This window comes from Diadema antillarum, unplaced genomic scaffold (assembly GCF_040938485.1).
Source record: "Diadema antillarum isolate AM-2024a unplaced genomic scaffold, OU_Dant_1.0 scf00000057, whole genome shotgun sequence".
Taxonomy (NCBI): Eukaryota; Metazoa; Echinodermata; class Echinoidea; order Diadematoida; family Diadematidae; genus Diadema; species Diadema antillarum.
Window position 1 is genome coordinate 4510001 of NW_027270946.1, and position 22182 is coordinate 4532182.

The window sequence follows — 22182 nt, forward strand, 5'->3', positions numbered from 1 at the left end:
ACATGCGCAAGTGTGTGTTTCTTTCGTTATGTTTATGATAAATCTGCCGGTTCTTCGATATCACATGTTATCTATCACTATATGCTATCGCTTTTATTCTACTGCTACTGCTTGTGGTAATACAACCATTACAATTAAGACAACAATATTGCAAAGAGAAAAGCCACCTTTACTGGGAGTTGTATAGTATACAGTTTGAACCTACCTTATATTTACGACGGTATTCTCTCTACTGACCATTCATTTTGAGTTTGCTTCATATTTGGGAATCTTTCAGCACAAAACATGTTTAGAACAAATTCGTCATTCAATGCATACTCAACCCGTTTTAAAGATAATCTTCGAGTTCCAAGTTGTCGCTTAACAACAAGGTCTCATTCTATTCGATTCACAGGGGCGCATGAATGGAATTTAATTTCTTCTGATCTTAAATCCAGTACTACACTTACTCGTTTCAGAACCCTATTCAAACGCATTACATTTAAAAAACTATCATCCTTGACTGAGTAGACTTCAACAGCTGTACTTTTTCTTCTTTCTTTATCTCCGTTTCTTCATCCTCTAACCAATCTCTTGCATTGCATTTTTACTGAGTGTATGCTTGCGTATGTCTGTGTGTATATTGTAACGTAATTCTGTATTTTTTTAATTTACTACTTATGACAAAAAATTTCGATATACTTAATATATGCTTAATTGCATTTTTGTTATTGATTGTTTAATTGCTGCAAAGGGGCCCCATAACAAGCACTAGTTGCTTACAAGGGGTCCCGGCCTTTGAATGTTATGTCTTTTATAATGTGCATTTTTTTATGTTGTATCATACAGTTGCCGAATAAATTGAAATTGAAATTGAAATTGAAAGCTGAGATTTTGTCACAGCATGCTATGTTTTATGTCAGTTCTTGTGCTTTGATATCATAAACATTTCGACTAATTTATATTTCTGACGCCTAGAAACCAATGTGATTGTTATCAACAGATCAAGGGAAGATGCGGACAGAAATCCAATTCAATCAAAACGTACTCTCTAAAAAATCGAGTGAAAATATTCACTCCTGAAGAAGTGAATATAAAAAAGAGTGAATTTAGCTTAAAATTGGAGTAAACTTTGTGTGAAAATGTTCATTTTCGCTCTTTTTTATTCGGGATCACTCGAAGATTTTGGAGTGATCCTTGAGGTCACTCTAAAACGAGTGAAAATAAAAATTTTCACTCAAAATTCACTCCAATTTCACTCTAAATTCATTATTTTTTTTGTATTCACTCCTTTCCAGAGTGAATATTTTCACTCGGTTTTTTTTTTTTTGTTTCTTTAGAGAGTTGTATTATTTTACAAATCATGGAAATTAATGATAACTCTCCTTTACCCGCCCAAGTCTCTTCGGAAAAGTAAACTTACAATTCATTGATAGTCAAAATCGCTTATGGATCGGAGTAATCGTTGATTATGCCCTTAATGGTAACTCTCGATTGCTAAAACGGTTGGTTGGTGAAAAGTGTTGTAATTGCTGTGCAATAACGTCTCCTCATTTTTGTACACCCCTGCATATGTATTTTTGTTGTTGTTGCTTAGATTAAGGGTTTTTTATAAATATTCATAATCCAGAGTTTTAAAAGAAAGTGATTGTACTGAGTAGTTTTTTTTTTCTCTGTTGTTGTACTGTATACATGTATGTAAGTTTTTGTTGTTTTAGGTTAACAGTTGTGTGATTTTTATGTATAATTTCTCAATATGTTTATTGTAAACACCTTCAAATGTTATTTGTGAAGCACTGTGATTTTTATCTATATACACACTGTACATGTACTCTGTAAACTGAATGTATTTCAGCCTCTGGGCTGCCAATTTCAGGAACAATACACCTTATCAATTCAATTCAATTCAATAAAACGGGGCTCAGATGACATATCTTTACCCTACAAGTCAGGTGACGCATGGGCAATATCTCTCATATTAGAAATAAAAAAATAAAAAAAAAAGAATAGGTGCATCCATTAAGCAATAATGGGAGGGGCTTACGGTAAGACTTAGATATGAATGGTTTCGATAACATACCGTACATTTGTATTATATCAGTTAAAAGCAAACAAAATGATCAAGAGGAATCATTGTAACAATGCCTTTGTCACTATTCTGATCGTTCCGGTTTCAGATTGCGGACATGTTTTCACTAAGTCAACTGGACAGTTTACCTCGCCAAACTTTCCGAGTAACTATGGCAACAACGAGAGATGCTCATTCAAAATCGAGGCCGCCGCTGGCGAGACTGTCACACTCAGCTTTGACTCATTCGATCTGGAGAGTCACATCTCGTGTGCCTACGATGCCGTCGAGGTATTGTCCTCATTCCTCCTTTCTTCAGTTAAATTTCTTTCCTTTAAAATAGTGAATTTTACGTGCATGGCAAGGACAATTGTTATCAAATCCTTATAGAAATCATGGCAGTTATAAAATTATGAAGTTTTGCTTACTTTCACGAAGCAGTTCTTGAAAATTCAAAACAAAAATATAAATGAAAAGCTTGCAACCAAAAGGCGCTAAATACATTAAAAAATGATGGATTTAGCGCCTTTGGAAGCAAGCTCTTCAAATAGTGAATTGATGATATTACTGCCTTTAATCGTGTCATATTGATTGTACTAAAATCTTTTGAGAAATTTGCAGTTTTTTTTTCAAGCCTCAAAATCAATTCCTAAAATGAATATAATTTGACAGATCGTCATTTTAAGGTTATTCGTGCCATTAATGATAATTGTCTTGATATTTATATAGATATATGATTAGTCTAATTTTGTATTCTTCTTCCTATCGCATAAGGCTGATGGAAATTCGGCCGAAGTGATGACATTATCAGTTCAAACAGTTGCATAATCATATCAACTGTTTAATAACTTTTTTGCAAAAAGTATCAAGTTTACAGAATATATGGTTCTCTTACTTTTGTTTTCTCTATCGTGACGTAAAATCTTAATCGTCCTGATGCATACTAGGTATCACTATTAAAAAAAAAAAAATCACGTTTTCACAGATGAATTGAGTAGAGGCAAAGATATTATGGGAGAGCACATAATTGAAGTTTTAAGAAAAGGGGACAACTCAATCAAAATGCATTCATCTTTACAGTCCCTGATCCGCACTGTAATTATTCATGATGTTACAGTGGGAGAACGATATGAAAAAAAAAATATATAGAGACAATTCAAATATATTGCATTTCTTCTCAAAGAACCTTAAAACCTTTCATAGAGGAGAGTTGATAATATTTCCCTCGACCTTCTTGTTCCTTCTTTGTTCACATGCTTGCCTGCATACATAAACCCAAGTATATGTTTGTGTGTCTGTTCGTGTCTGTGACTGTGACATGTGACATTTTATCACAGAACTACCCCCCCCCCCCCCCCCCCCGGAAAAAAAAACTGAAAAAGTCGCAAGACATGCATTTTATTGAAGTAAGGATTCTAAAAGAGCAGTCTTAAAGCTATAAAATGTTGTATTACTTAATTCAAGGAAACTCTCCGGAGCTACCGGAGCTATTGAAAGAAAGGACTCGCGCTTAAGAAGAGTGTACTAAAAACTGAGAAAAAAAGCCTTAGAAGGGTAACTTTATAAAACTGCGTTTTGGGCAATGGAGGTGAACAAAAAGAATATAAATCTCCTTAAAGAACAATGAAAGAGTTATCAAATTAAGCTGAAACTGAGCTTGATCTGTTAACACATTATTCTTTATCAATGGCTACTGCAAATTTCCAACGCAGTAAAATAGCATCATCTCTTCAAGTTATTTGACTTGGAAGTGAAGAATGATGTTTAAATGAAAAGGAACCTGTAAGACGTCGCTGGGGTGACAAAACCTCGTATCTCAAAAATGTCAAATGTTCAGGAGAGCAAAAAATCATGGCGGCCAAAGCACTATAGTGAATTGGAAAGCCTTTCCTTTGACATGTTATGGTGACCTCATTTTTGAAGTAAGACAGTTGGGTTTTGGCCAAGACATCACTTGACCCATTATTTGACCATTAAGCTTTAAAAAATTGACATTTTTGAGATACGAGGTCTTGTCACCCCAGCGACGAAGACCTACCTAATCACACTATTCTGCAAAGAAAGAAAGGAAGAGTTGTTCTAGGAAAAAAAAAATTCTTAAAGCACAATTCCTTAGTTTGGTTCATGATCAAAGACTTGAGAATTATGTAGCAGAAGAATTATTCTTTTATAAATTAATGTAAAAACAAAGAAAAGAATTGACTAGGTTAACCTCCTTCAGCTATAGTCTAGGTTCCGGCGTGAAATCAGGGTGTATGACTTGTTGTTGGTTTGGTGATACACGGTCACGTAATTGCTCCCTCTGGTTTACAACAAATTGTTCAAAAGGCAAATTTCAGTTATTGCTTTATCGCATACGTGTGAAATTGTCATAATAATATAGTTACCATTGTTTTTTATTTTAGATTTTGTTCATATCTGATGTATTTCTAGACATTATAGGTTATGTTTTGCATACTTCTCTTGCTTATTTCTACATTGAGGCTGAATGCACATCAATACACTTGAAAGAAGAATAAACAAATATATCTGAAAAGGGGGGAAAAGGACATGTGCTGTAAAGGCACCCTTACCGGCATTTTTTACTCATGCAACTCTTCCAGATCAGGGACGGCAATGGTAACCTCCTCCAAAAAGCGTGTGGCTCAGGAGTCCCGGATCCAATCACATCGACCAATAACGGAATGATCGTCGAGTTTACGAGTGACAGTTCGATCACCCGTGGTGGATTTGAAGCTTCCTATATCAAGCAGTAGATAAATGCTTTGCTGTTGTTGTTGTTGTTTTTCCGCTCGTGTTTCTTTTTCTTAAACATGGGTAAGCATAAGCAGATTATTCCAGACAACCAACGGCGCAGATTGATAATATAATATACTAGTAGATGATATTTGTTGAGCAGTCAAAAGAAAGTCAATCAAATGTTGCATGAAATGCAATTTCCATGCTTTCTTGGTAACAACTGAAATACATTAACTGAAATTGAGGTAACCTAAAATACTGATGCCTCTCGAAGAGTTGGCGAAATTTTACATTTTGTGCTTGACTTCGTTTCACTCCAATACAGAGAAAGTGAATGCATCATTATTTCTTTGTTTTGTGTTAATTTTCATAATTTCTAAGAAATTTCTATATTCAAGATAACAACTAAAAGTGATTAAAACATTCTTCCTTAGAAAACATAATGGAAAAGTCCCATTTCTATCAGTTCATCTTTGCCATTATGAAATATTAATATTGTGTATAGCATATTTCTAGAGGACAACGGAATTAGACCTTATGAATCTTTATCAGGAGGATTTGTAAAATCCTCACAAGGTTTTGATGTGAGAGAGGTGAATTATAGAAGCAGAAATTGAAGAAAAGGCTCTCTTGCAGACAACACAAAGAAGACGTACACTTCCACCTGGTATAAACAGTCCTACGTGTCGGTGAGGTGTGATAAATCATTGGTGACATCTTCGGAATGTATAACATGACTTCATTCAAAATTATATATATATATATATATATATATATATATATATATATATATATATATATATATATATATAATTATCGTATATCATCCGTTCTTAGGCCAAGACAGGAAGTGTGAATAAGCAGAAAGAATCGACTTGCCTAATTTGGGCAGGTAGCTGTTCCTAATCTATTGTTATCGTGAAAGCGTGATGTGCACTCATTAGGATCTCTACATGTAGGTCCTAGATATGTGTGTGTGTGTGTGTGTGTGTGTGTGTCTGCGTATGTGTGTGTGTTTGAAACTACAAAAAAAACAATAATTTAATATTATTGTTGTCTTACTTGACAGACTTAAAGGCTAAAATACGGGGTACAACAATTTTCTAACATCTTTAAGTAAATTCCCACTTTTTAGTCGTAAGCAATTCAAATCACACAAAAACACACACACACATATAATATAGTATACATACTATTATAAACAATGGTAATTTCAGAGGGGCGCACCGGACGTGCGCCCCCTCTTCTTTTTTTTTAACAATTTAAAAAAAAAAATGGGGGGGGGGGGGCATGCTCCCCCTTTAATTTTAGTAAGGCGCCTCCCCTTTATGCACTTCCTAGATCCGCCCCTGATTTACAAATATACAAGTGTGTGTGTGTGTCTGTGTATATGTTACGTAGAAAGGTAAATGTGAAAAGTGAACACTATCAATGTATTTTGATCCATTCATATCAACACAGAATCTATAAATTTCAGGCACTCATTCGTAATGACACCAATTCGAAAATTTAGTTTTGATAAGACAATAAATGACATATTTTACAGATACCTTTACCACACGCAAAATACAACTAAAATTTAGACAACGCTACATGATACAAATGACATCGACTTTATTGTGGAATTGAAAGGTAGAATATGATTACAAACGTATACTACTGTATGTGTTTTGGAAGATGCATTACTATAATATTATATCTCCACCACTAAAAGGAACAAAATCAAGCATGCGAGCTTTCCATGATATTGACTAATTTTATTGGTAGACTTTACAAGTACGAACAAATGGCAGCAATTGTTTATTTCATAGGTTTCTCTTATTGCAGAAATAATCATTCACGAATGAAAGCTCGTCAAAAATGTGACGAGAAATATTCTTCTTTTGTGTGAAATGAGTTGACCTGGATGAAATCAACTACATTGCAAGTGAACACCAAGCTGAAATTCACCACCTTCCAAACGAACCACAAACAAAGCTTCATGGTGTGGTATCTCTTGCTGGTCCCCTGACCAGTGGCGGATTCAGAGGGAGGCACACCGGGCGCAAGCCCCCCCCCCCCCCCTTTTTTTCTTTGTTAAAACAAAAGAAATAAAAAAAAATGGGGGGAGGGAGCGTGCACCCCTCTTTAATTTTGTAAAGGCCTTCCCCCTTTACGGAATTCCTGGATCCGCCCCTGTCAACACTGATGATCTTTGTATTACAGTCTACCTTTCATTGTAAAGAATGAACTAGACAACCAGTTTTAAGGAGGTAAAATCGGTGGTCTCGTTGTAACATCATTTCTCAGTACATTCCACTTTGACATTGATGAAAGTTTGCTGCAACCACCTCCTATCAGTGTTAAACTAAAATATTAAACTTGATATTGAAATGTTGTGTCTCTGTGTACATTTTTCATATTTACTTTTTGTTCTACATATTGCATTTCTTTGGTCCCAGTTTAAATCGCAGAGTTTGGAAGATGCCTTTATTATACAACAAACAAACAAACAAACCCCATTCCATGAAAATACCTATGAAATATACTTCACAATTCTCTTTTGTGGTAAAATCAGCTAAACAATGAATAATTTGATACCAATACTATTAAGTCTCACGAATTTTGACTTGTTAGGAAGAAGGATGATATTCACATAATTCAACAGTGTCATTTTTTTTTTCATTCAACCATGACTATTTTCATTACTATGACATTACTAACAGGAAACTATATACAGTTTAAAATCCCCATTATCATTGAAGAACAGAAGCTCTGAAGTCGATGGAAAATACACACAGACAGATACTGTTACTTGATACTGAAAGAACTTTGCCACATTTCTAAATATACACACTTCCATATTACACCTGCCACGAATGCTAAGTTTATTGACAATTAAACACTGTAGTAACTACAACGGCAAGTAATGTATGTGATCAATATCACTTTACTGGGAAACAAGATTCCTCCAAATTCCATACATGTCCAATTTCAATAACTTCAATGATCTGTTTAGTTGAATTTACTCCCAGATGACTAAAGTCATTAATTTGGAAATGTTAATTTTGTAAAGGGATTCAAATCACACAAGCCTTTGGATTTTGTGTGCTTTTCTAATACTTCACTCTTTGAACATGAAATGTGGCTACATTGCTTTTATGAATTCAATGATTTGAAATGGAGTGGATTCTTCCTTTAAGGTATCCTATATTACACAGACAGAAACTTTGTTTCGTTTTGTTTTTTGCATGCACACATGAGAAAACACATGGGGACTATGATCTACAGACAGCTGTCAAATAAATTGCCGTTTTGGACTACACTTGAAATACTATCCCTACATAATAAAGACTTGCCAATGCTGTGTTATAACTACACAACAAAGCAAACAACAGCAAATTACTTTAACATGAACATATTACAATGATTGCCTTTGAAGCTCATGATTCAAATCATATTGATGTATGGCAGAATGTATTTGTATTTCAGAAATAAACATTTTTGTTCTATCAATATTTCTTTCTTTTTTCTTTTTCTTTTCTTTTTTTTTTTGGTCTGGAGGACTTGATTTTACTGATATTTGCTATGAGACAAAAAAGCAAACTTGCAGCACATTATTTCAGCAAGAACAAATAGCTGCAAATACTGCCCTAGAGTCATTATTGTCTTTTAAATCTGATCAATGCAAGAAAACATATTTGTGAAATTGATGCTTTCCTACGGACATTTCTCCAAACACATAGTGGATATCACAATATTAACAGCCTAGCAGGCATGAATTCAAATACATATTGTACTGCTGAATCGATGACAAAAACATGGCAGACTTTGTACTATTGGGACAAAACACACACACACACACACACATACACACAAATACGCATGCCTATGGTGGAAACCGAGGACCTGTTTTACCAACAAAAATTTAACCACATAACCGAGGACCTGTGTGTCCGTAGGAATCTTGTCAACGGAGGACTCACTTGCATATTACCATACAACCAAGGAATTATTACAATAATGCTAATTGAGGACGTATACAAAAGCAGACCGTTTGGAATGACCTGCGAACCGAGGATGTCCTCAGTTCTCTGTCCTCTGTTTGAATGTAAAGTTTGTGTGTGCATGTCCTCGTTTTCCACCATGGGTATTATAAGTACACACACACACACATACAAACTCAGGGGAAATGTCAAGACTTTTGGTCTACATACATATCTTATCTTTAAGCCTCCTTCCCACACATCCTTTCCATAGTTGATGTTGACAAAGTAGCTTATTATGGGAATGAGTTCAGGTATATCTTTATATCAGGTTTCTCACAATATAAGGGTACAAAACACCACAGAAATATAAACAGTTGGGACTGACAAAATCACCTTGCTATAATATGTGACTGTGCATCACAAAACGAACAAAACGCCGCACCCCTTGATTTTATGTGAGGACTCAAAAAAGGTGAAACGGGTCAGCCAAGTCAATTTTGAGTTTTTCATATTATCTGAAAGAGCTCTTCTTCTTGTACATTATCCTGAAGTTTGGGATCATAGAATAAATGGGAAAGTGTGTTTCTAGCAGTTTTTCTACAACCCTTTTTAGTAGAGTAGTGAGATCACGTGTGACTTTCAGAGGTCCCTTTTCATATCCTTTGCAAACTCTTCACTTTCAACTCTTATAACTTTTGTAGAGATAAAGCTACTGCTTTGAAGTTTGATATTAATTATGGGCAGAATGTAATAATACGGCATGCCTAATTTCAGTTTAATTTGATAATCCCTTCATTGTTGTTGCTGCAGTGGTCTACATCCTGTTTTTTTTTTTTGTCCCATTCACACCACAGCTAGCATGGCTTGGCAAAGATAAAGATCTTGAATAGACCCTGTACTTCAGAGCCTTTTTTCTCAGTTCAGACTTTGCAGAGTGTCTGCTTTCTTTCCATTATTTAGATAGGTTAGGAGAGTCCATTTGAATTGAGTTATACATCATTTTAAAGCTTAAAGGCTGCTCTTTAAGAATAAGCTATTGACTAAAATATCATGTCTGGCGACTTTGTGTTCGTTTTGTGAAGTAGGGTCACATATGAGAGTTCTGTTGAATCAAACCTTTTCACAAGACTGCTCCACAGCAATTTTGATCTCCACCCTGTTTCACTAGATACACCATGAGTTTGCAAGCATAATATATTTTCAGAGACCGCATTGTGCTTGCATTTGTTTGCATTTCACTTTCCAGATTCTTGTCTCCCCAAGAAATTTGCGTTTCGCTTACACAAAGATTTGTTACAGTACCATAAAAACAGCTTCACTACCATTCCACTGGATGAAAACTGAAAAAAGAAAACCACAAAATCAACACTGGTCGGTATGGCAACTAATGACATTAAGAAAATGTATGTACAGACAAAGGAACAATTGAAATTTCTATGCTATCCCTACACACAACACCCAACACCGACACTTTGTAATGTTGAATGGCTACAGAATTAACTCAGTGTAGTCTGTGCGTTTCTACATCAATCACACAGGCAAATTTGGAATGGAAAGAGATATTAATGCCTTACAATTTGTACATAGAATTGAGAGGCAAAATTGTGTCTCCGTACAGAAAGAGTACTAAATATGTCGACACCACGTCTAACACCGAATCAAAGAAATGCGGTGCCTTTATAGTAAACGCATGGAAGAAATGACATGGAAATGGAAAAGGATGTTTACACCTCACACTGCAGCAATAACTCTGTAGTGCAGTGTCAGTGCAAACAAACTTGCCAAGTATCAATCACCAAACACCAAGCAACCAACACCAGACACCCTTCACCTTTGACTTCTAATGAATACTACTCAGTGCGGCAGTGATTTCAGAGATTTCACGTCTTGCCACATCAGGTAAATAATTATGGAGACTTACATAGTATGTGGTGACAAGAACATGGAGGAAGAAATCCATAGAAAACTGGAGAAAGTAGTCATGCTGCCGATTGGTACCTTTATACTGGGCAATATTTTTTTATATTGCATGCATGTGGTCATTATTTCATGCACAAACTACGGCAGGTGGTGCGGAGTGAAAGACAGTGCTGCTCTACGCAACTGGTTTCAAGCTGTATAAGAGAGGTATTACATCATCTCAAGGAAGAACAATGAATCACCTTAAATCTGTTCAGAACATAGACATAAGAGGGCGGGCTTTCGGCATGAAATATCGAACGAGTTGATCTCTATCACGGTCTCGAATCTATACTCAGATTGTCGCGGCTGACAGGCGGGGCTTGGCCGTGGAGAAAAAGGTCTATCCGGTGACTTCCCGCGACGCTCGGTAGATGTCCTTGCCGCCGAGTATGACCTTTGACTCCTCGGCTGGCTTCACTGTGCGGGCGATCATGGCCTGACCTACGGACAGCACCGTGTTAGTGGCGCTGCCGGGTGAGAGATAGTCGACTGGCTTCATCAGACCTTGCGCTATCCACTCCCCAAAACGGAACTCCTTGCGCTTACACATCAGCAGTCTGGGGTAGGCAAGGAAAAAAGAACATCTTTTTCAGCAAAACAAACAGACAAACATTCAGAGACAAGAGAAAAGTCATTAAGTGGATTTGGGGGGGGGGGGGGGGGGGGGCACGCGCACGCCCCCCTTTTTTTTTTTGAAACAAAGGAAATAAGAATGAAGAACCGGGCACCTCCTTTTAAGTTTTGACGATACCATCTTAGTCAGCTGATTGTAGTGGAAGTAGCAAATTGAGGTGAAGCCTTTTTTTTTTTGCTTGTCAGCCGATGAAAGTTGGAAGTCGCATGAGAAACAAAAAAAAAGCACCCGGAAGGGTTCTTTGTTTTTGTTTGGCTTGTCAGCCAATGAAACCTGAAAGTGGCATGAGAAACAGAAATATTGCATGGTAAAGCGTTTTTTCTTTTGTTTTGTTCTGTTTTTTGCTTGTCAGCCGATGAAACACAGAAGTGGCACCAGAAATATTTTTGCCCCCCCCCCCCTCCTCTTTTTTGGAATTTATGGATCTGCCTTTGCAAGCAGAGAGAGACGAAAATTGGTACAAATGACATTTTTTTTTTCTCATTTGGTTAGGCACTTCACTCGTTTTCCAATCCGCATTACGCATTTATAAGTTTGTCAGCTCAACAGTTCATGGAATTCATGTCCAATGAATAAACTTGTTACCCACAGACTGGGGAACAGTTTAACAAGTGACATTTCAGCAGGCATTCACTTCATTGTTTTGTATTGAATGCATCAACATTTTTTTCTATTCTTTTGATATCGCCATATAACATGCTTGCTGTCAGGTGGATGTGCTGGCATGGACAATTTTCTATTAAAGGATTACATGAATAATCATAGCATCACAGATGCTTATCTCACTGAATAAAAAAAAAAAATGCCTGATTGGTACAAATGACCTTTCTCTGCTCACTCCAATAGTGGAACTTCGAACACATCTAATTGGAATAAGGAGAGAAGGAATAATAGATGGGCAGAGAAAGAGAGAGAGAGAAACACACGCAGGGCGGGGTGGGGGAGGCAGAGCAGGGCAACAGCAGAGAAGATAGGACAGGAAAAATAGTGGCGATGAGGAAAAGAACAAAAAATAATCGCACAGAATGATATGAGATATTTAAGGCATAATTTGCCCTTTGCAGATGAAACAAACACTCAGCGTTATTGCTTTAAGATAGTTCTAACATGTGAGTTTGGGATAAACAACTGCTGTAAAAATTTGAATTGGTGAAGTGGATGTTAAATATTGTTAAACATACAAAATGTGGACAATAGTTTAATAAAATAAAAATGTTTCCCGACTAAACTGTCTACAGTTATGGTTTATTGAGAAGAATACAGATATCTCCTTAAGGCCGTGTCACACCAGCCTTGCGTGCGACTTGCAAAGAACAATTTTGACTACCCGGAGGTCCCCGTAGATATCCGCACATGACAGTACCTAGCATGTATCTCAAAAGTAGTCGCCCGGAGGTGCGCACGCATATTTTTTTACCCGCAACCGTGTTTAGGCCCTGTCACACCTTTCCGGGCAAGCTACTCGGGCTTGTTACGTGTAGGGATTTTCTAGCACACCGGTCATTCCTGAGGGCGGAAAAGGATTTGTGCGAGTCAGCGCATGTGTCTTACTTGCTGGACGCGTTATACTTGTGAGTATACTGTGTGACCTTTGTACCAGTCGCGTGGGGGCTGGCAACTTAGTGAAGGAATTCCTCTAATGGAATGGCTGAAATCTCACAGAATTTCATTATCTTGGCTGCATACGGGACTGCGAAGTACCTGCGTTGGAATTGCCTGGGAAGTACTGCCGCTAAGGGTCTCCTACTGGCGTTCTGCGTGGACCTCTACGGGCATTCCCGCGACTCACCCGGAAAAAGTTTTGGTCATGCTCAAAACTTGGCTGCGGTTAAATCGGACTTGCGTGAGCACCTCCGGGCAACTACGCGCTAGATACTGCCAGATGCGGACCAACTGCGGAGAGCTCCTTGGAGTAAATTTGTTTCCCCGCAAGTCAAGCCGCAGAAGTTCCCCCGTACGGTATGACAAGGCATGAATGAAAATTGCAAACATTCTTGTTCGCCCGCTGAAAATCTTCTACGTGCTGGAAACTACCTCCTCGCCACAAGCCCGCGTTATGGTGCGACACGGCCTTTAGTTTTTAGGCTTTAATGCGAAAATTTTACACGATACGCTGTAGGATGTTTTGTGGTACAACAGACCTACACATATATGCATTAAATGTCATATCTTGAAATTTGTTAAAATCACTGTTCCCAAAGGTAAACAGGACCCTTTTAATGCCAATGACATTCATGAGAATGCAGGCATACACAGTGTAATCCATTTTGACTACTTCAGCCTAGCAATCCCTGGTACTTTACAACTCGACTCCAATAGGACAAAGCTGTGTGTCCTTTATACCTGAAATGTATTTTATATCTTAATCAACACAACAAAGCACATACATTGCAGGAGTATGCAAACTTCAATTGAGTGTTATTTGAGCGACAAAGTTCAATATGTGACCATGTACAGTATTTAGTTGAATACTATAATAGTGGATATTTTTGAGAGAGTAATATTTTTTTTTTCTTTGTGCTCAGTGGGGTAAAATAAGTTTCACATGTTTTTAATTCCATGGAAGCAAGACATGAATTACTGCAACGTAATACAGCACACAATAGATATTTGCTGCTTTTTTTTCCGCGCTGGTTTCTGGTTGCGCGAACATTTCAACACAACAAAAATGTCCACTTTTACAGTAGCTACAATGGGTGTTACAAGCGGTAAATTAGGAAACAAAATGAAAATATATTTTTGTTTTTGGTGGCTACAAATATGTAGCTTCTTCCTCACCCTGGTCTGTAGATGCTGTATTTTTCAAAACCAAGATCAGCAGTCTCCGCCTCCGCTTGTCCCTGTGTTTAAAAAAAAAAGAAGAAAAAAAAAAAGAAATTTACATTCAATTTTGTATGGTATAGTTTTGATCGGGATTGGAAATCAGGTTTTCACATTTTGCGAGATGATTGAATGCCACTTTTCTGAAATATCAAAGTGCATGCAATTCTAAACAGAATTAAAAGTTTAGTTTCTGAAAATTGGTTTCGAATTGGCAGAGATATCTCCAGAAACAATGAGGTCCTTTCAAAAGGTGCGATGCATCTTTTGTTAAGACCACTTTGGTTTGCTTTGTTTATGGATATTTTAGCCATTTCAAAACCAATTTTCATTCATGAAATAATGTTTTATTGCCTATTAGAATTGTATGCTCTGTAATATTCCGTACTAATGATTTCTAATTATCTCAGAAATTCCCCTTGAAACCAGATTTCGTTAAATTTTCTTTTTCTTTAAAGTAAAGAACAGAGGATATGTTTCACTCCATTTCTTATATCCGTACTACATGTAGGTACAGGTAGCAAAGCATGATGAGACGTATACAAGGTAAACTTATACAAAATTACCAAATACTGTCATACATACGTTGTACTACGAGACTTCATTAAATCACCAAACTAGAAAAGCACTTGGAGGACACAGACCACCGCCAAGCAAGCAACTCATTTCCACCCTTACATGCATGCAATTTCCCAAAATATAAGAATTTTGTTTACATCACTGCACGGCGCCTTGCCCAAGCAGAGTACGCGCCTTTGTGCGCATGTAAACTTCCAGTACGCACAGCTTGAACCCCAATTTCGTTGTACTTATATGCCAGACGATGAAAAATCCATCAAAAATCCATAAAAACTCCCGGATCACTACCAAAATTGAAAGAGGTGTTCATTGTGTCAATATCGACTTATTATGCAAGTTTCATTCCAATCCGTACTCAATTTTTAAAGTTATTTTGCAAAAAAGACAAACCTTCTTTGGTGGAGGGCATCAACAAAAATGTAATGTACAAAATATATGATTTGATAAAGCAGTAAACATATCATAAATATGATATGCAGTCAAACCTGTCTATAATGACTGCAAAAGGGAATCATGAAGTTGTTACAGACAGGTGGTCATTATGACATATCATATTGCAGGTACAATGTAATAGATTGACATAAAATGTCTGAATTGCGGAGTTTGGGTATTTGTTCCAAGTTTATCTTGTCACTGTCGGCAACCAGGGATAACCTGGTAGTGGTGTCGCTGCCCCGAAAGCAGTTAGATGACAGGATTGATTCCTGCTGGTTCTTTTTTTTTCTACCAATATATCTGTTAATGCCCTGTTGAACAAATTGAGATCTTAATCTCCTGGCATGCCACCTGCCAAGTTTGTTGAAAATTCATTATGGGTTTTTCAAGAACAAGTTGAAAATGTACAATTTAGGCCCCATTGGGACCTCTCCCCAATTTGAATACAGTCATCAATGTACTAACTCCTTGTATTAACTTAGCTCAATCACTTCTAGTTGTAACTAGCTAGAAAAGATTTTGTTGAAGATTCCTTAATTCTAGGAGGTTCCCCCCCCCCCCCCCCCCCCCCCCAGTTGGAACATTGTGCCCATCTGAACAAATTTAGATCTTATTTCCCTAGGAATGCTACCTGCCAAGTTTGGTGAAAATTGGTCATGGGGTTCTCAATAAAAAGATGTAAATGTACAAAAAAAACTTACAGCTCAGGTGAGTCAAAAGTGTAGATCAGCACTTGTGATCCTACAAACTTCTTTTGTGCAGAGAGCAGACAAAATTGAGGGAAACCAATATCTCATGATATACATATTTTACAACTCATTTGTGTGTGCAAACCTGCAAGCTGTGAAAATTTCTGGAGGCGTATAAAAACCCTACTGATTCTTCACCCTCACCTTGACCTTTGTGTAAAGCATGCTGCTGTCCTTATTAGCACCCGTTGACGAGACTAGATGATATTGCTGGCAGCCATTTTGTTTCGCCAGCTCCCCGACTTTCATCACGTAGTCGTGGTCCACTTTGACAAATCCGGCCTGTAGAGGGCGCAAGAGCAATGCAACAACGTAAGTACGTTACCACTGGCTGATAACGACCTGATTCCAACAGGACTGTGAAACATGCACGAAAGTTTTTACAAATCTTCCACGACAAAATTTTGGAGGAAGTTACTGTGTGAAATCATCACTTACCCTTTGAACGTTATTACAGCAGTTTTTTGGAGAAACTTTTTTTTTTTTGGCAACATTCTAGCTTCGGATTCATATTTTCATGGCAAAATGAAATGGTCAATATTCAGCCCACCTTGTAGTGAACAATGGTCACTCACTAAGCCATCTTTTATTCATGTTGTACAGAGATGACCGATAGCCGAGAGAAGAACAATTTTATCCCATTGAGGATGGGCTGATTTTGCTACAACACACATTTCTCAAAGAAACCTGCACAAACATACTTGGCACTTGTCTTCAAAAGCTTAAAGAAAAGACAACAGGACTCCAAACTTACAAACATGTATTTACTTTCACTTTCCTGAAGTATTGAATTTCCACCATTTTTCAGAATAAAATTTGAGGTGACAGCGTCATTCATCTCACTCACTTGTGTATTCATATGAACTGTACGAGAACAGTTTCGCAGATATCAGCAAAACTTCACAATTTCATAGCTCCTCTTACATTAATGATCTCATTTTGATCAAACTTTTACTGTCGTACTCATAAGATATTCCTCCTCCTTCTCAGACTAACTCATAACTTTAAAGGCCTGGAATTTCTCTTTAACCTTTAAAGTCCTACAAGTCTGTAAAAAATGTCAACTGCTACTGGCAGCATGAAGCAGCATTTTTCACATAATCTTGTATGGGTTTAATAATGCAAAGTAATTGTGGGGTTTTTTTTTTGTTTTTTGTTTTGTTTTGTTTTGTTTTTTAGATAGATTAGAATTGCAGAGCCGAATGAACTTTGCACAACCTCCTACAATACTGTAAAGGCGGAAATTTTTCAAGGTGTTGAAATTTGTGCGCATTTCGCACAACCTGAAACTAGTGCAAAAATAGAAGTACGCGCATATGTTTGCTTGCCATATGTTCCGATAGTTGATGTCTTGATTCCGTGGAATTAAAAACACACAAAATTCTTCTTGCCCTGCTGAGGGTGAAAAAAATGGTGTCGCGTGAGAATATCCACTTCTAGAGTACAAGTTACCTTTCCCGCCTTGCCCCGGGTCGTTCCTAGGCAACAGTAGCCGACTGACGGTCCCTTGAAGACGTCTGCCGATGCGTCCAGGTTGTCAAAGTCCACAACCTTCTGCTCCTGTTGAGAAAATATCGGTGACATCATATGTATACAGTGAGGAGTGATGTCACTATACTGCCATTATGACGTCATGAGTGTCAATGTTCACCTTTCTACATGCATATATACACATTTTGTTTTCCTATTTTTTTTTTAAATTTTACAAATATCATACAATCACACAAAAGTAAATGAGCCATTTTGCTTTAATTGTGTATTCACAGCAAAAGTGTTTTCCAAAGCAAAAGTCAAATATGTTTTATGTCAATTGTTACACACACACAAAAAAAAACCCATACAGTTGTTCGAATTAATGAATGGCAATAACTCAAAATGATATAACATTAAATGGAATCAAAGAATGATAACAATGACCTTCCCTTCCTTAATATCTCCCTGTAAATCTTCCCTGCCCCTCCCCCTAAACCTTTAAATCCCATAACATCCACGTCCACGCACACACACACTCACAGACTTATTGCCACTTTAAATGATAACAAAGGAAAAGACCAAACCGATGAGAATAGAATATTACATAGCGATAACTCCTGCCTCATACTTGGTGAAGGAAAAGAACGGTACCTTCATAGTATACCTCTGTCAAGGAGGTTGCGTTATTACACTTGTTTGTTTGTCTGTCATTTTGTAAAATAACTTAAAATGAAAAAAAAAAAAAAAATCACAGACTTGGATGAAACTTGCAGATAAAGTTGATAATGCCACAAGAGATGATAAAAGTTTGGTAGTGATCTGGATAACCATCTGGAACCAGGAATAGGATACTTTGACGGATTATTATTGACGAATGGTGCCAATGCAAGGGATTTCAGGCTATGCACACTGAGCGCACGTGTGAGGTGGAGCATGGAGTAACCTGCTGTTGAAGTGGCTTAGTGAGACACAACAGAATGGCTTCTTAATCACTCTGGGAAATAATAAGGGTGATTTTGAGCATATAAATGTGTGAATGGGTTGAAATGGGCTGCTTGTGTTGGCAGAGGTCTGTGCTCTCTGAGTGCTTTTAAATGCAAATGTTGTAATACTCCATCTACTGCACAAGCTGGTATTTCCCACACAGATATTTTTGCCAACGATGAGGTCACAGACATTTTTTTTTTTTTTGTGAATTGACACAATGCTATCGTAAATGTATTATCAACCTACTGCATTGCAACATTCTTGTGTGTGTTGATAAATTTGTGCCAACTGTGATTTGCAAAATTAGGAAAAATTAAATCCTCATGAAAATAACAGCTTGTATTGTAAGTTATAAAAAAAGATAATAATATCTTCAATCTGAACATTAATTTGGCCCATAAAAGATTACTGGGGAAAAAAAAAAATCCTTAGAAAAGTCATGAGAAATTATCACGGCATTATCACCAGGTTTTGGTTCAGTTTAAAGACATAAATTCATAAATTTCATATACTATTCAGCCCCAAATACAGAATACCTGGTCCGGTACACACAGTGCACTACCGTTTTAAAAGGTTATAACAAAATTTCAGTTACTAGTAAAGTAAAGTAAAAATTCAGGCCGCAACATTAGGCCTATCAACTCTATAGATGTATAAAATTTCATTATTTGTTCGGTTAAAATGAAATTTTGAAATAAAGTAAGAAAACTGACTGTCCATAAGACTTCATTATCAACACACCATATGGGAGGTCCACTTATACAATTCTCTACGACGCTGTTACAATTATAAGTATGTACTCACTACAGCGAAGTCCTTGTAAACATCGCCCTCTAGGGTCACCTCCCGCCGGCCGATTAGAAACACTTTGCTAAAGATCTTGGTCCGCGCCAACTCCTGCACGAGTGCCTTTCCGCACTCCCCCGTGTGGCCCACAACAAACGCGGTCTGGTTTGTCTCGCGGAATGCATCCATCGCACCCTGGAGCGGGGGAACTTTGGCGGCTGCCCCTTCGGAGGTCGAGGACGCGGCCGGCTGAGCGGAGGCTGCTGCGTCTGTAGCTAGTGCTTCGGGAGGCGGCACTGCAGCTCCCTCTTGTGTTGGCTCTGCGCCAGTACTGCTGGGTGCTGCTGGCAGACTCTCCGCTTCGCTGGCAGCAGCAGCCGCCTCCGGCTTGGACTCAGCAGCGGGTTTCTCGTCAGACATGGTTGTGATTCACCTAAAGCTGCTGAAAGTTTAGATGAAAAAAAAAAAGGGGGGGGGGCAACAAAGTCTAAAAATATAAACTAGCATAGAAATCAAGATTCCCAGAAACAAGAACAATGATACAAATGACATTCTATTCTCAAGGTGTGATACCATACTGAGTATAGTATGCAAGAGGCAGAACACTATAGGCCTGCTGAAATAGGGCCCACAACCATCACAAAATATACAACAACACGTAGCTGGAGTGGTACTCCAGGCACTGGCCTGGATAACGATGTACATGTATGGATGGACGACGATAGAGCTCAGTGACATTAGCTGGCTAGTCAACCAGGCCAAACCGGTACTCCTGGGGGTTTAAATCACACACAGAATTACCGGTTTGGCCTGGTTGACTAGTCAGCTAACGTCACCGACCGAGCTCTATCGTTGTCCAGAGACAGATCGTTTGACGTTATCCAGGGGGGTGTTTCATCAATATAATCAGTGCTGACAACTTGTCAGCGTGGACTATTTCAGTAAAATCCTTGGTTTTGATTGGTTGAGACGCTCTTGTCACTGACTGTTACTATGGTAATTGTCAACACTGACAAGTTTCATGAAATGGTGCCCAGGCCAGTGCCAGTACTCGACCACTCCAGCTATGTGTTGTTGTACTTGATGCTTGATACTTGATACTTTGATCTCTCTCGCAGCTCCAAGAAGCTACACTGGGATATCTATGGAAACTACACATGTATGTGTGCCATTGGGAGGTGCCATGGTGATGATCTGTATTTTCATTTAAAGTGTCCACTATGGGAGCAAAATCTGAATGCATCCTCCTTTAACTCTTTATGTGCCACGTTCGCACGTCCGACTCAGTCGACGGCATGCCAACTTCGCATATTCTGCTCAAACGAAAAAACCCGCCCAAACCGATCGATGAATCGCCAAATGCCACAATACCATAAAAGCGTTTCTTGCAATTCCGTTCCTCTCGTCTATAACTTGCATTACATGTTGTGATTAACAAACAGTGTTTCATACTTGATTTGCCTACAAATTCTAAGTTTCTCTCACTGCTTTGTGTGCAAAAGTCATGCATTTTTTTACAGTAATGTAGCTACTGGGCATCTGGAAGAAAAACAAAATATTTATAAATTTGTCATAGAATTCACATCAATGCAAAGCTTGGCATTTTCTCTACAATGTTGCTCAATTTGTCTACAATTTAACAGAAATCTATAAAAGTTATGTAGATTTGAAAAAGAGAATGTTTTCTCAACTCATGACTACGTTGGTGTCTCAGAATAATGTGGCACACGGGGGGGTTTCCACCATGGCACATAAAGAGTTAAGGGATGAGTGATCCAGAAGAAGGCTGCAAGGTTGTAATACAGGGGAGAGCAGCTTCTCTGAATGTTGTCATGGTAGTGGCATGTACAACTAGACTAGGTAGGCGGTTCCAGATCCAAATTGTCCTAGGAAAAAATGAGAACTTGAATGCATCAATAGATGTCTTGGGAATGTTGAACTTGAGGTCGTGATCGTTCCTTGCATAGTAGGTGTAGTTTGCAGGGGTAACTGCTGAGGGCATTGCCATAATTGGTAGGCTTAGCACTCGCATAGTGGATTTTGTTTTTTTTTTAAAGTGAACATTGGTCCAGGAATCGCCGGTGGTGTAACAAGTAATATCTATGTTCCATCTGTTTACCGACACCAGATGGGTAGATGATGTAGAGATCTAGACGGTAGACCATCTGAAGTCACCAGCAACAAACTGAGCTGCTGCCTTCTGCACTTGTTCGAGGCTGTTAATGGACACAAGGTGTGAGGGTTCCAAACCTCTGAGGCATGACATACAATACTCCAGTTTTAAGTAGGCTTAACCAATCTGTGTAACTGTTAGTGTTATAGGCTCTACACTTCACTTCCTTTGAGCATGATCGATGGCAATGTTTGGCATATAAGACCCAGGGTCTTGCTGGTCTTGCACCTGATGTTTTGGCAGTGTGTACTCCAGCGTACAATGTAGGTCAGGTGTTACAGTTACCCCAAGGTACAATACGTATTTTATACTCTGTGATGAGGCTATGACTATCAGACTATATAGGTACCTAACCCCGGGACGCTCCGTGTACACAGTTAGGTCTATACTGTGGGAGCCAACACTGCGTGTTGGGGCTGGTCGCAGTTTTATACTAGATACCCTACACACAAAAGGCTACATGCTATATGATGCATGCCTGGCAATGCCATAAACCTGGGGTTCGGTTCTAGATTCCTAATTAACGACTTTAAGTAACGGTACAATTGGTTTTATGTTGTTTACAGCGACTGGGCTGTGTATAGTTAGTGACTGGTCGCAGCATTCAATCGAAGTATCGGAAATAGGCCCCACCATAGTATACTGCAGCCAGCAGCTAGCAGCTGCCCCAACGCGTAGGAGCCGTAGCGCTACGCGTTGCTTGGGGCTGCTGACCGCAGTTAGCCACACCACTGCCCTGCCTGTTTTGTCTTGGTTTGCCGATACATCACGTGAACATTGACTGGCAAGCAACGTATTTTATCGCAGAAAAGAAGAACCTACCTTATCTT

At 38.3% G+C, this 22182-nt stretch overlaps 2 protein-coding genes across 2 annotated transcripts in view; one reads left to right on the forward strand and one right to left on the reverse strand.

The window, feature by feature from the left end:
• LOC139715947 (dorsal-ventral patterning tolloid-like protein 1) overlaps positions 1 to 4803 on the forward strand; it is a 64962-nt gene extending 60159 nt beyond the window's left edge. Inside the window, exons 11-12 of the mRNA XM_071627497.1 lie at positions 2157 to 2338; positions 4651 to 4803. Coding sequence (XP_071483598.1) covers positions 2157 to 2338; positions 4651 to 4803 — 335 coding nt within the window. The remainder of the gene's footprint in view (positions 1 to 2156; positions 2339 to 4650) is intronic.
• A 6182-nt stretch (positions 4804 to 10985) lies between these two features.
• On the reverse strand, positions 10986 to 19438 carry LOC139715864 (oxidoreductase HTATIP2-like). Its single transcript, XM_071627398.1, has 5 exons — positions 19198 to 19438; positions 17386 to 17493; positions 16078 to 16215; positions 14129 to 14190; positions 10986 to 11273 (listed from the first exon to the last, which is right to left on the reverse strand). Exons 1-5 carry the CDS (start codon positions 19366 to 19368, stop codon positions 11057 to 11059), a joined length of 696 nt encoding a protein of 231 aa, XP_071483499.1. The 5' UTR covers positions 19369 to 19438; the 3' UTR covers positions 10986 to 11056.
• Positions 19439 to 22182: the final 2744 nt, after the last annotated feature.

What these genes read in the sequence shown, in the direction of transcription:
- LOC139715864 (XM_071627398.1), bottom strand. Translation starts at nt 19,368, where the DNA reads ATGGATGCATTCCGCGAGACAAACCAGACCGCGTTTGTTGTGGGCCAC. An exon ending in TTTACAAGGACTTCGCTGTA is followed by an intron (nt 17,494 to 19,197) that starts GTGAGTACATAC and finishes TTTTCTCAACAG; the next exon opens with GAGCAGAAGGTTGTGGACTT. An exon ending in TGCTTTACACAAAGGTCAAG is followed by an intron (nt 14,191 to 16,077) that starts GTGAGGGTGAAG and finishes TTTTAAACACAG; the next exon opens with GGACAAGCGGAGGCGGAGAC.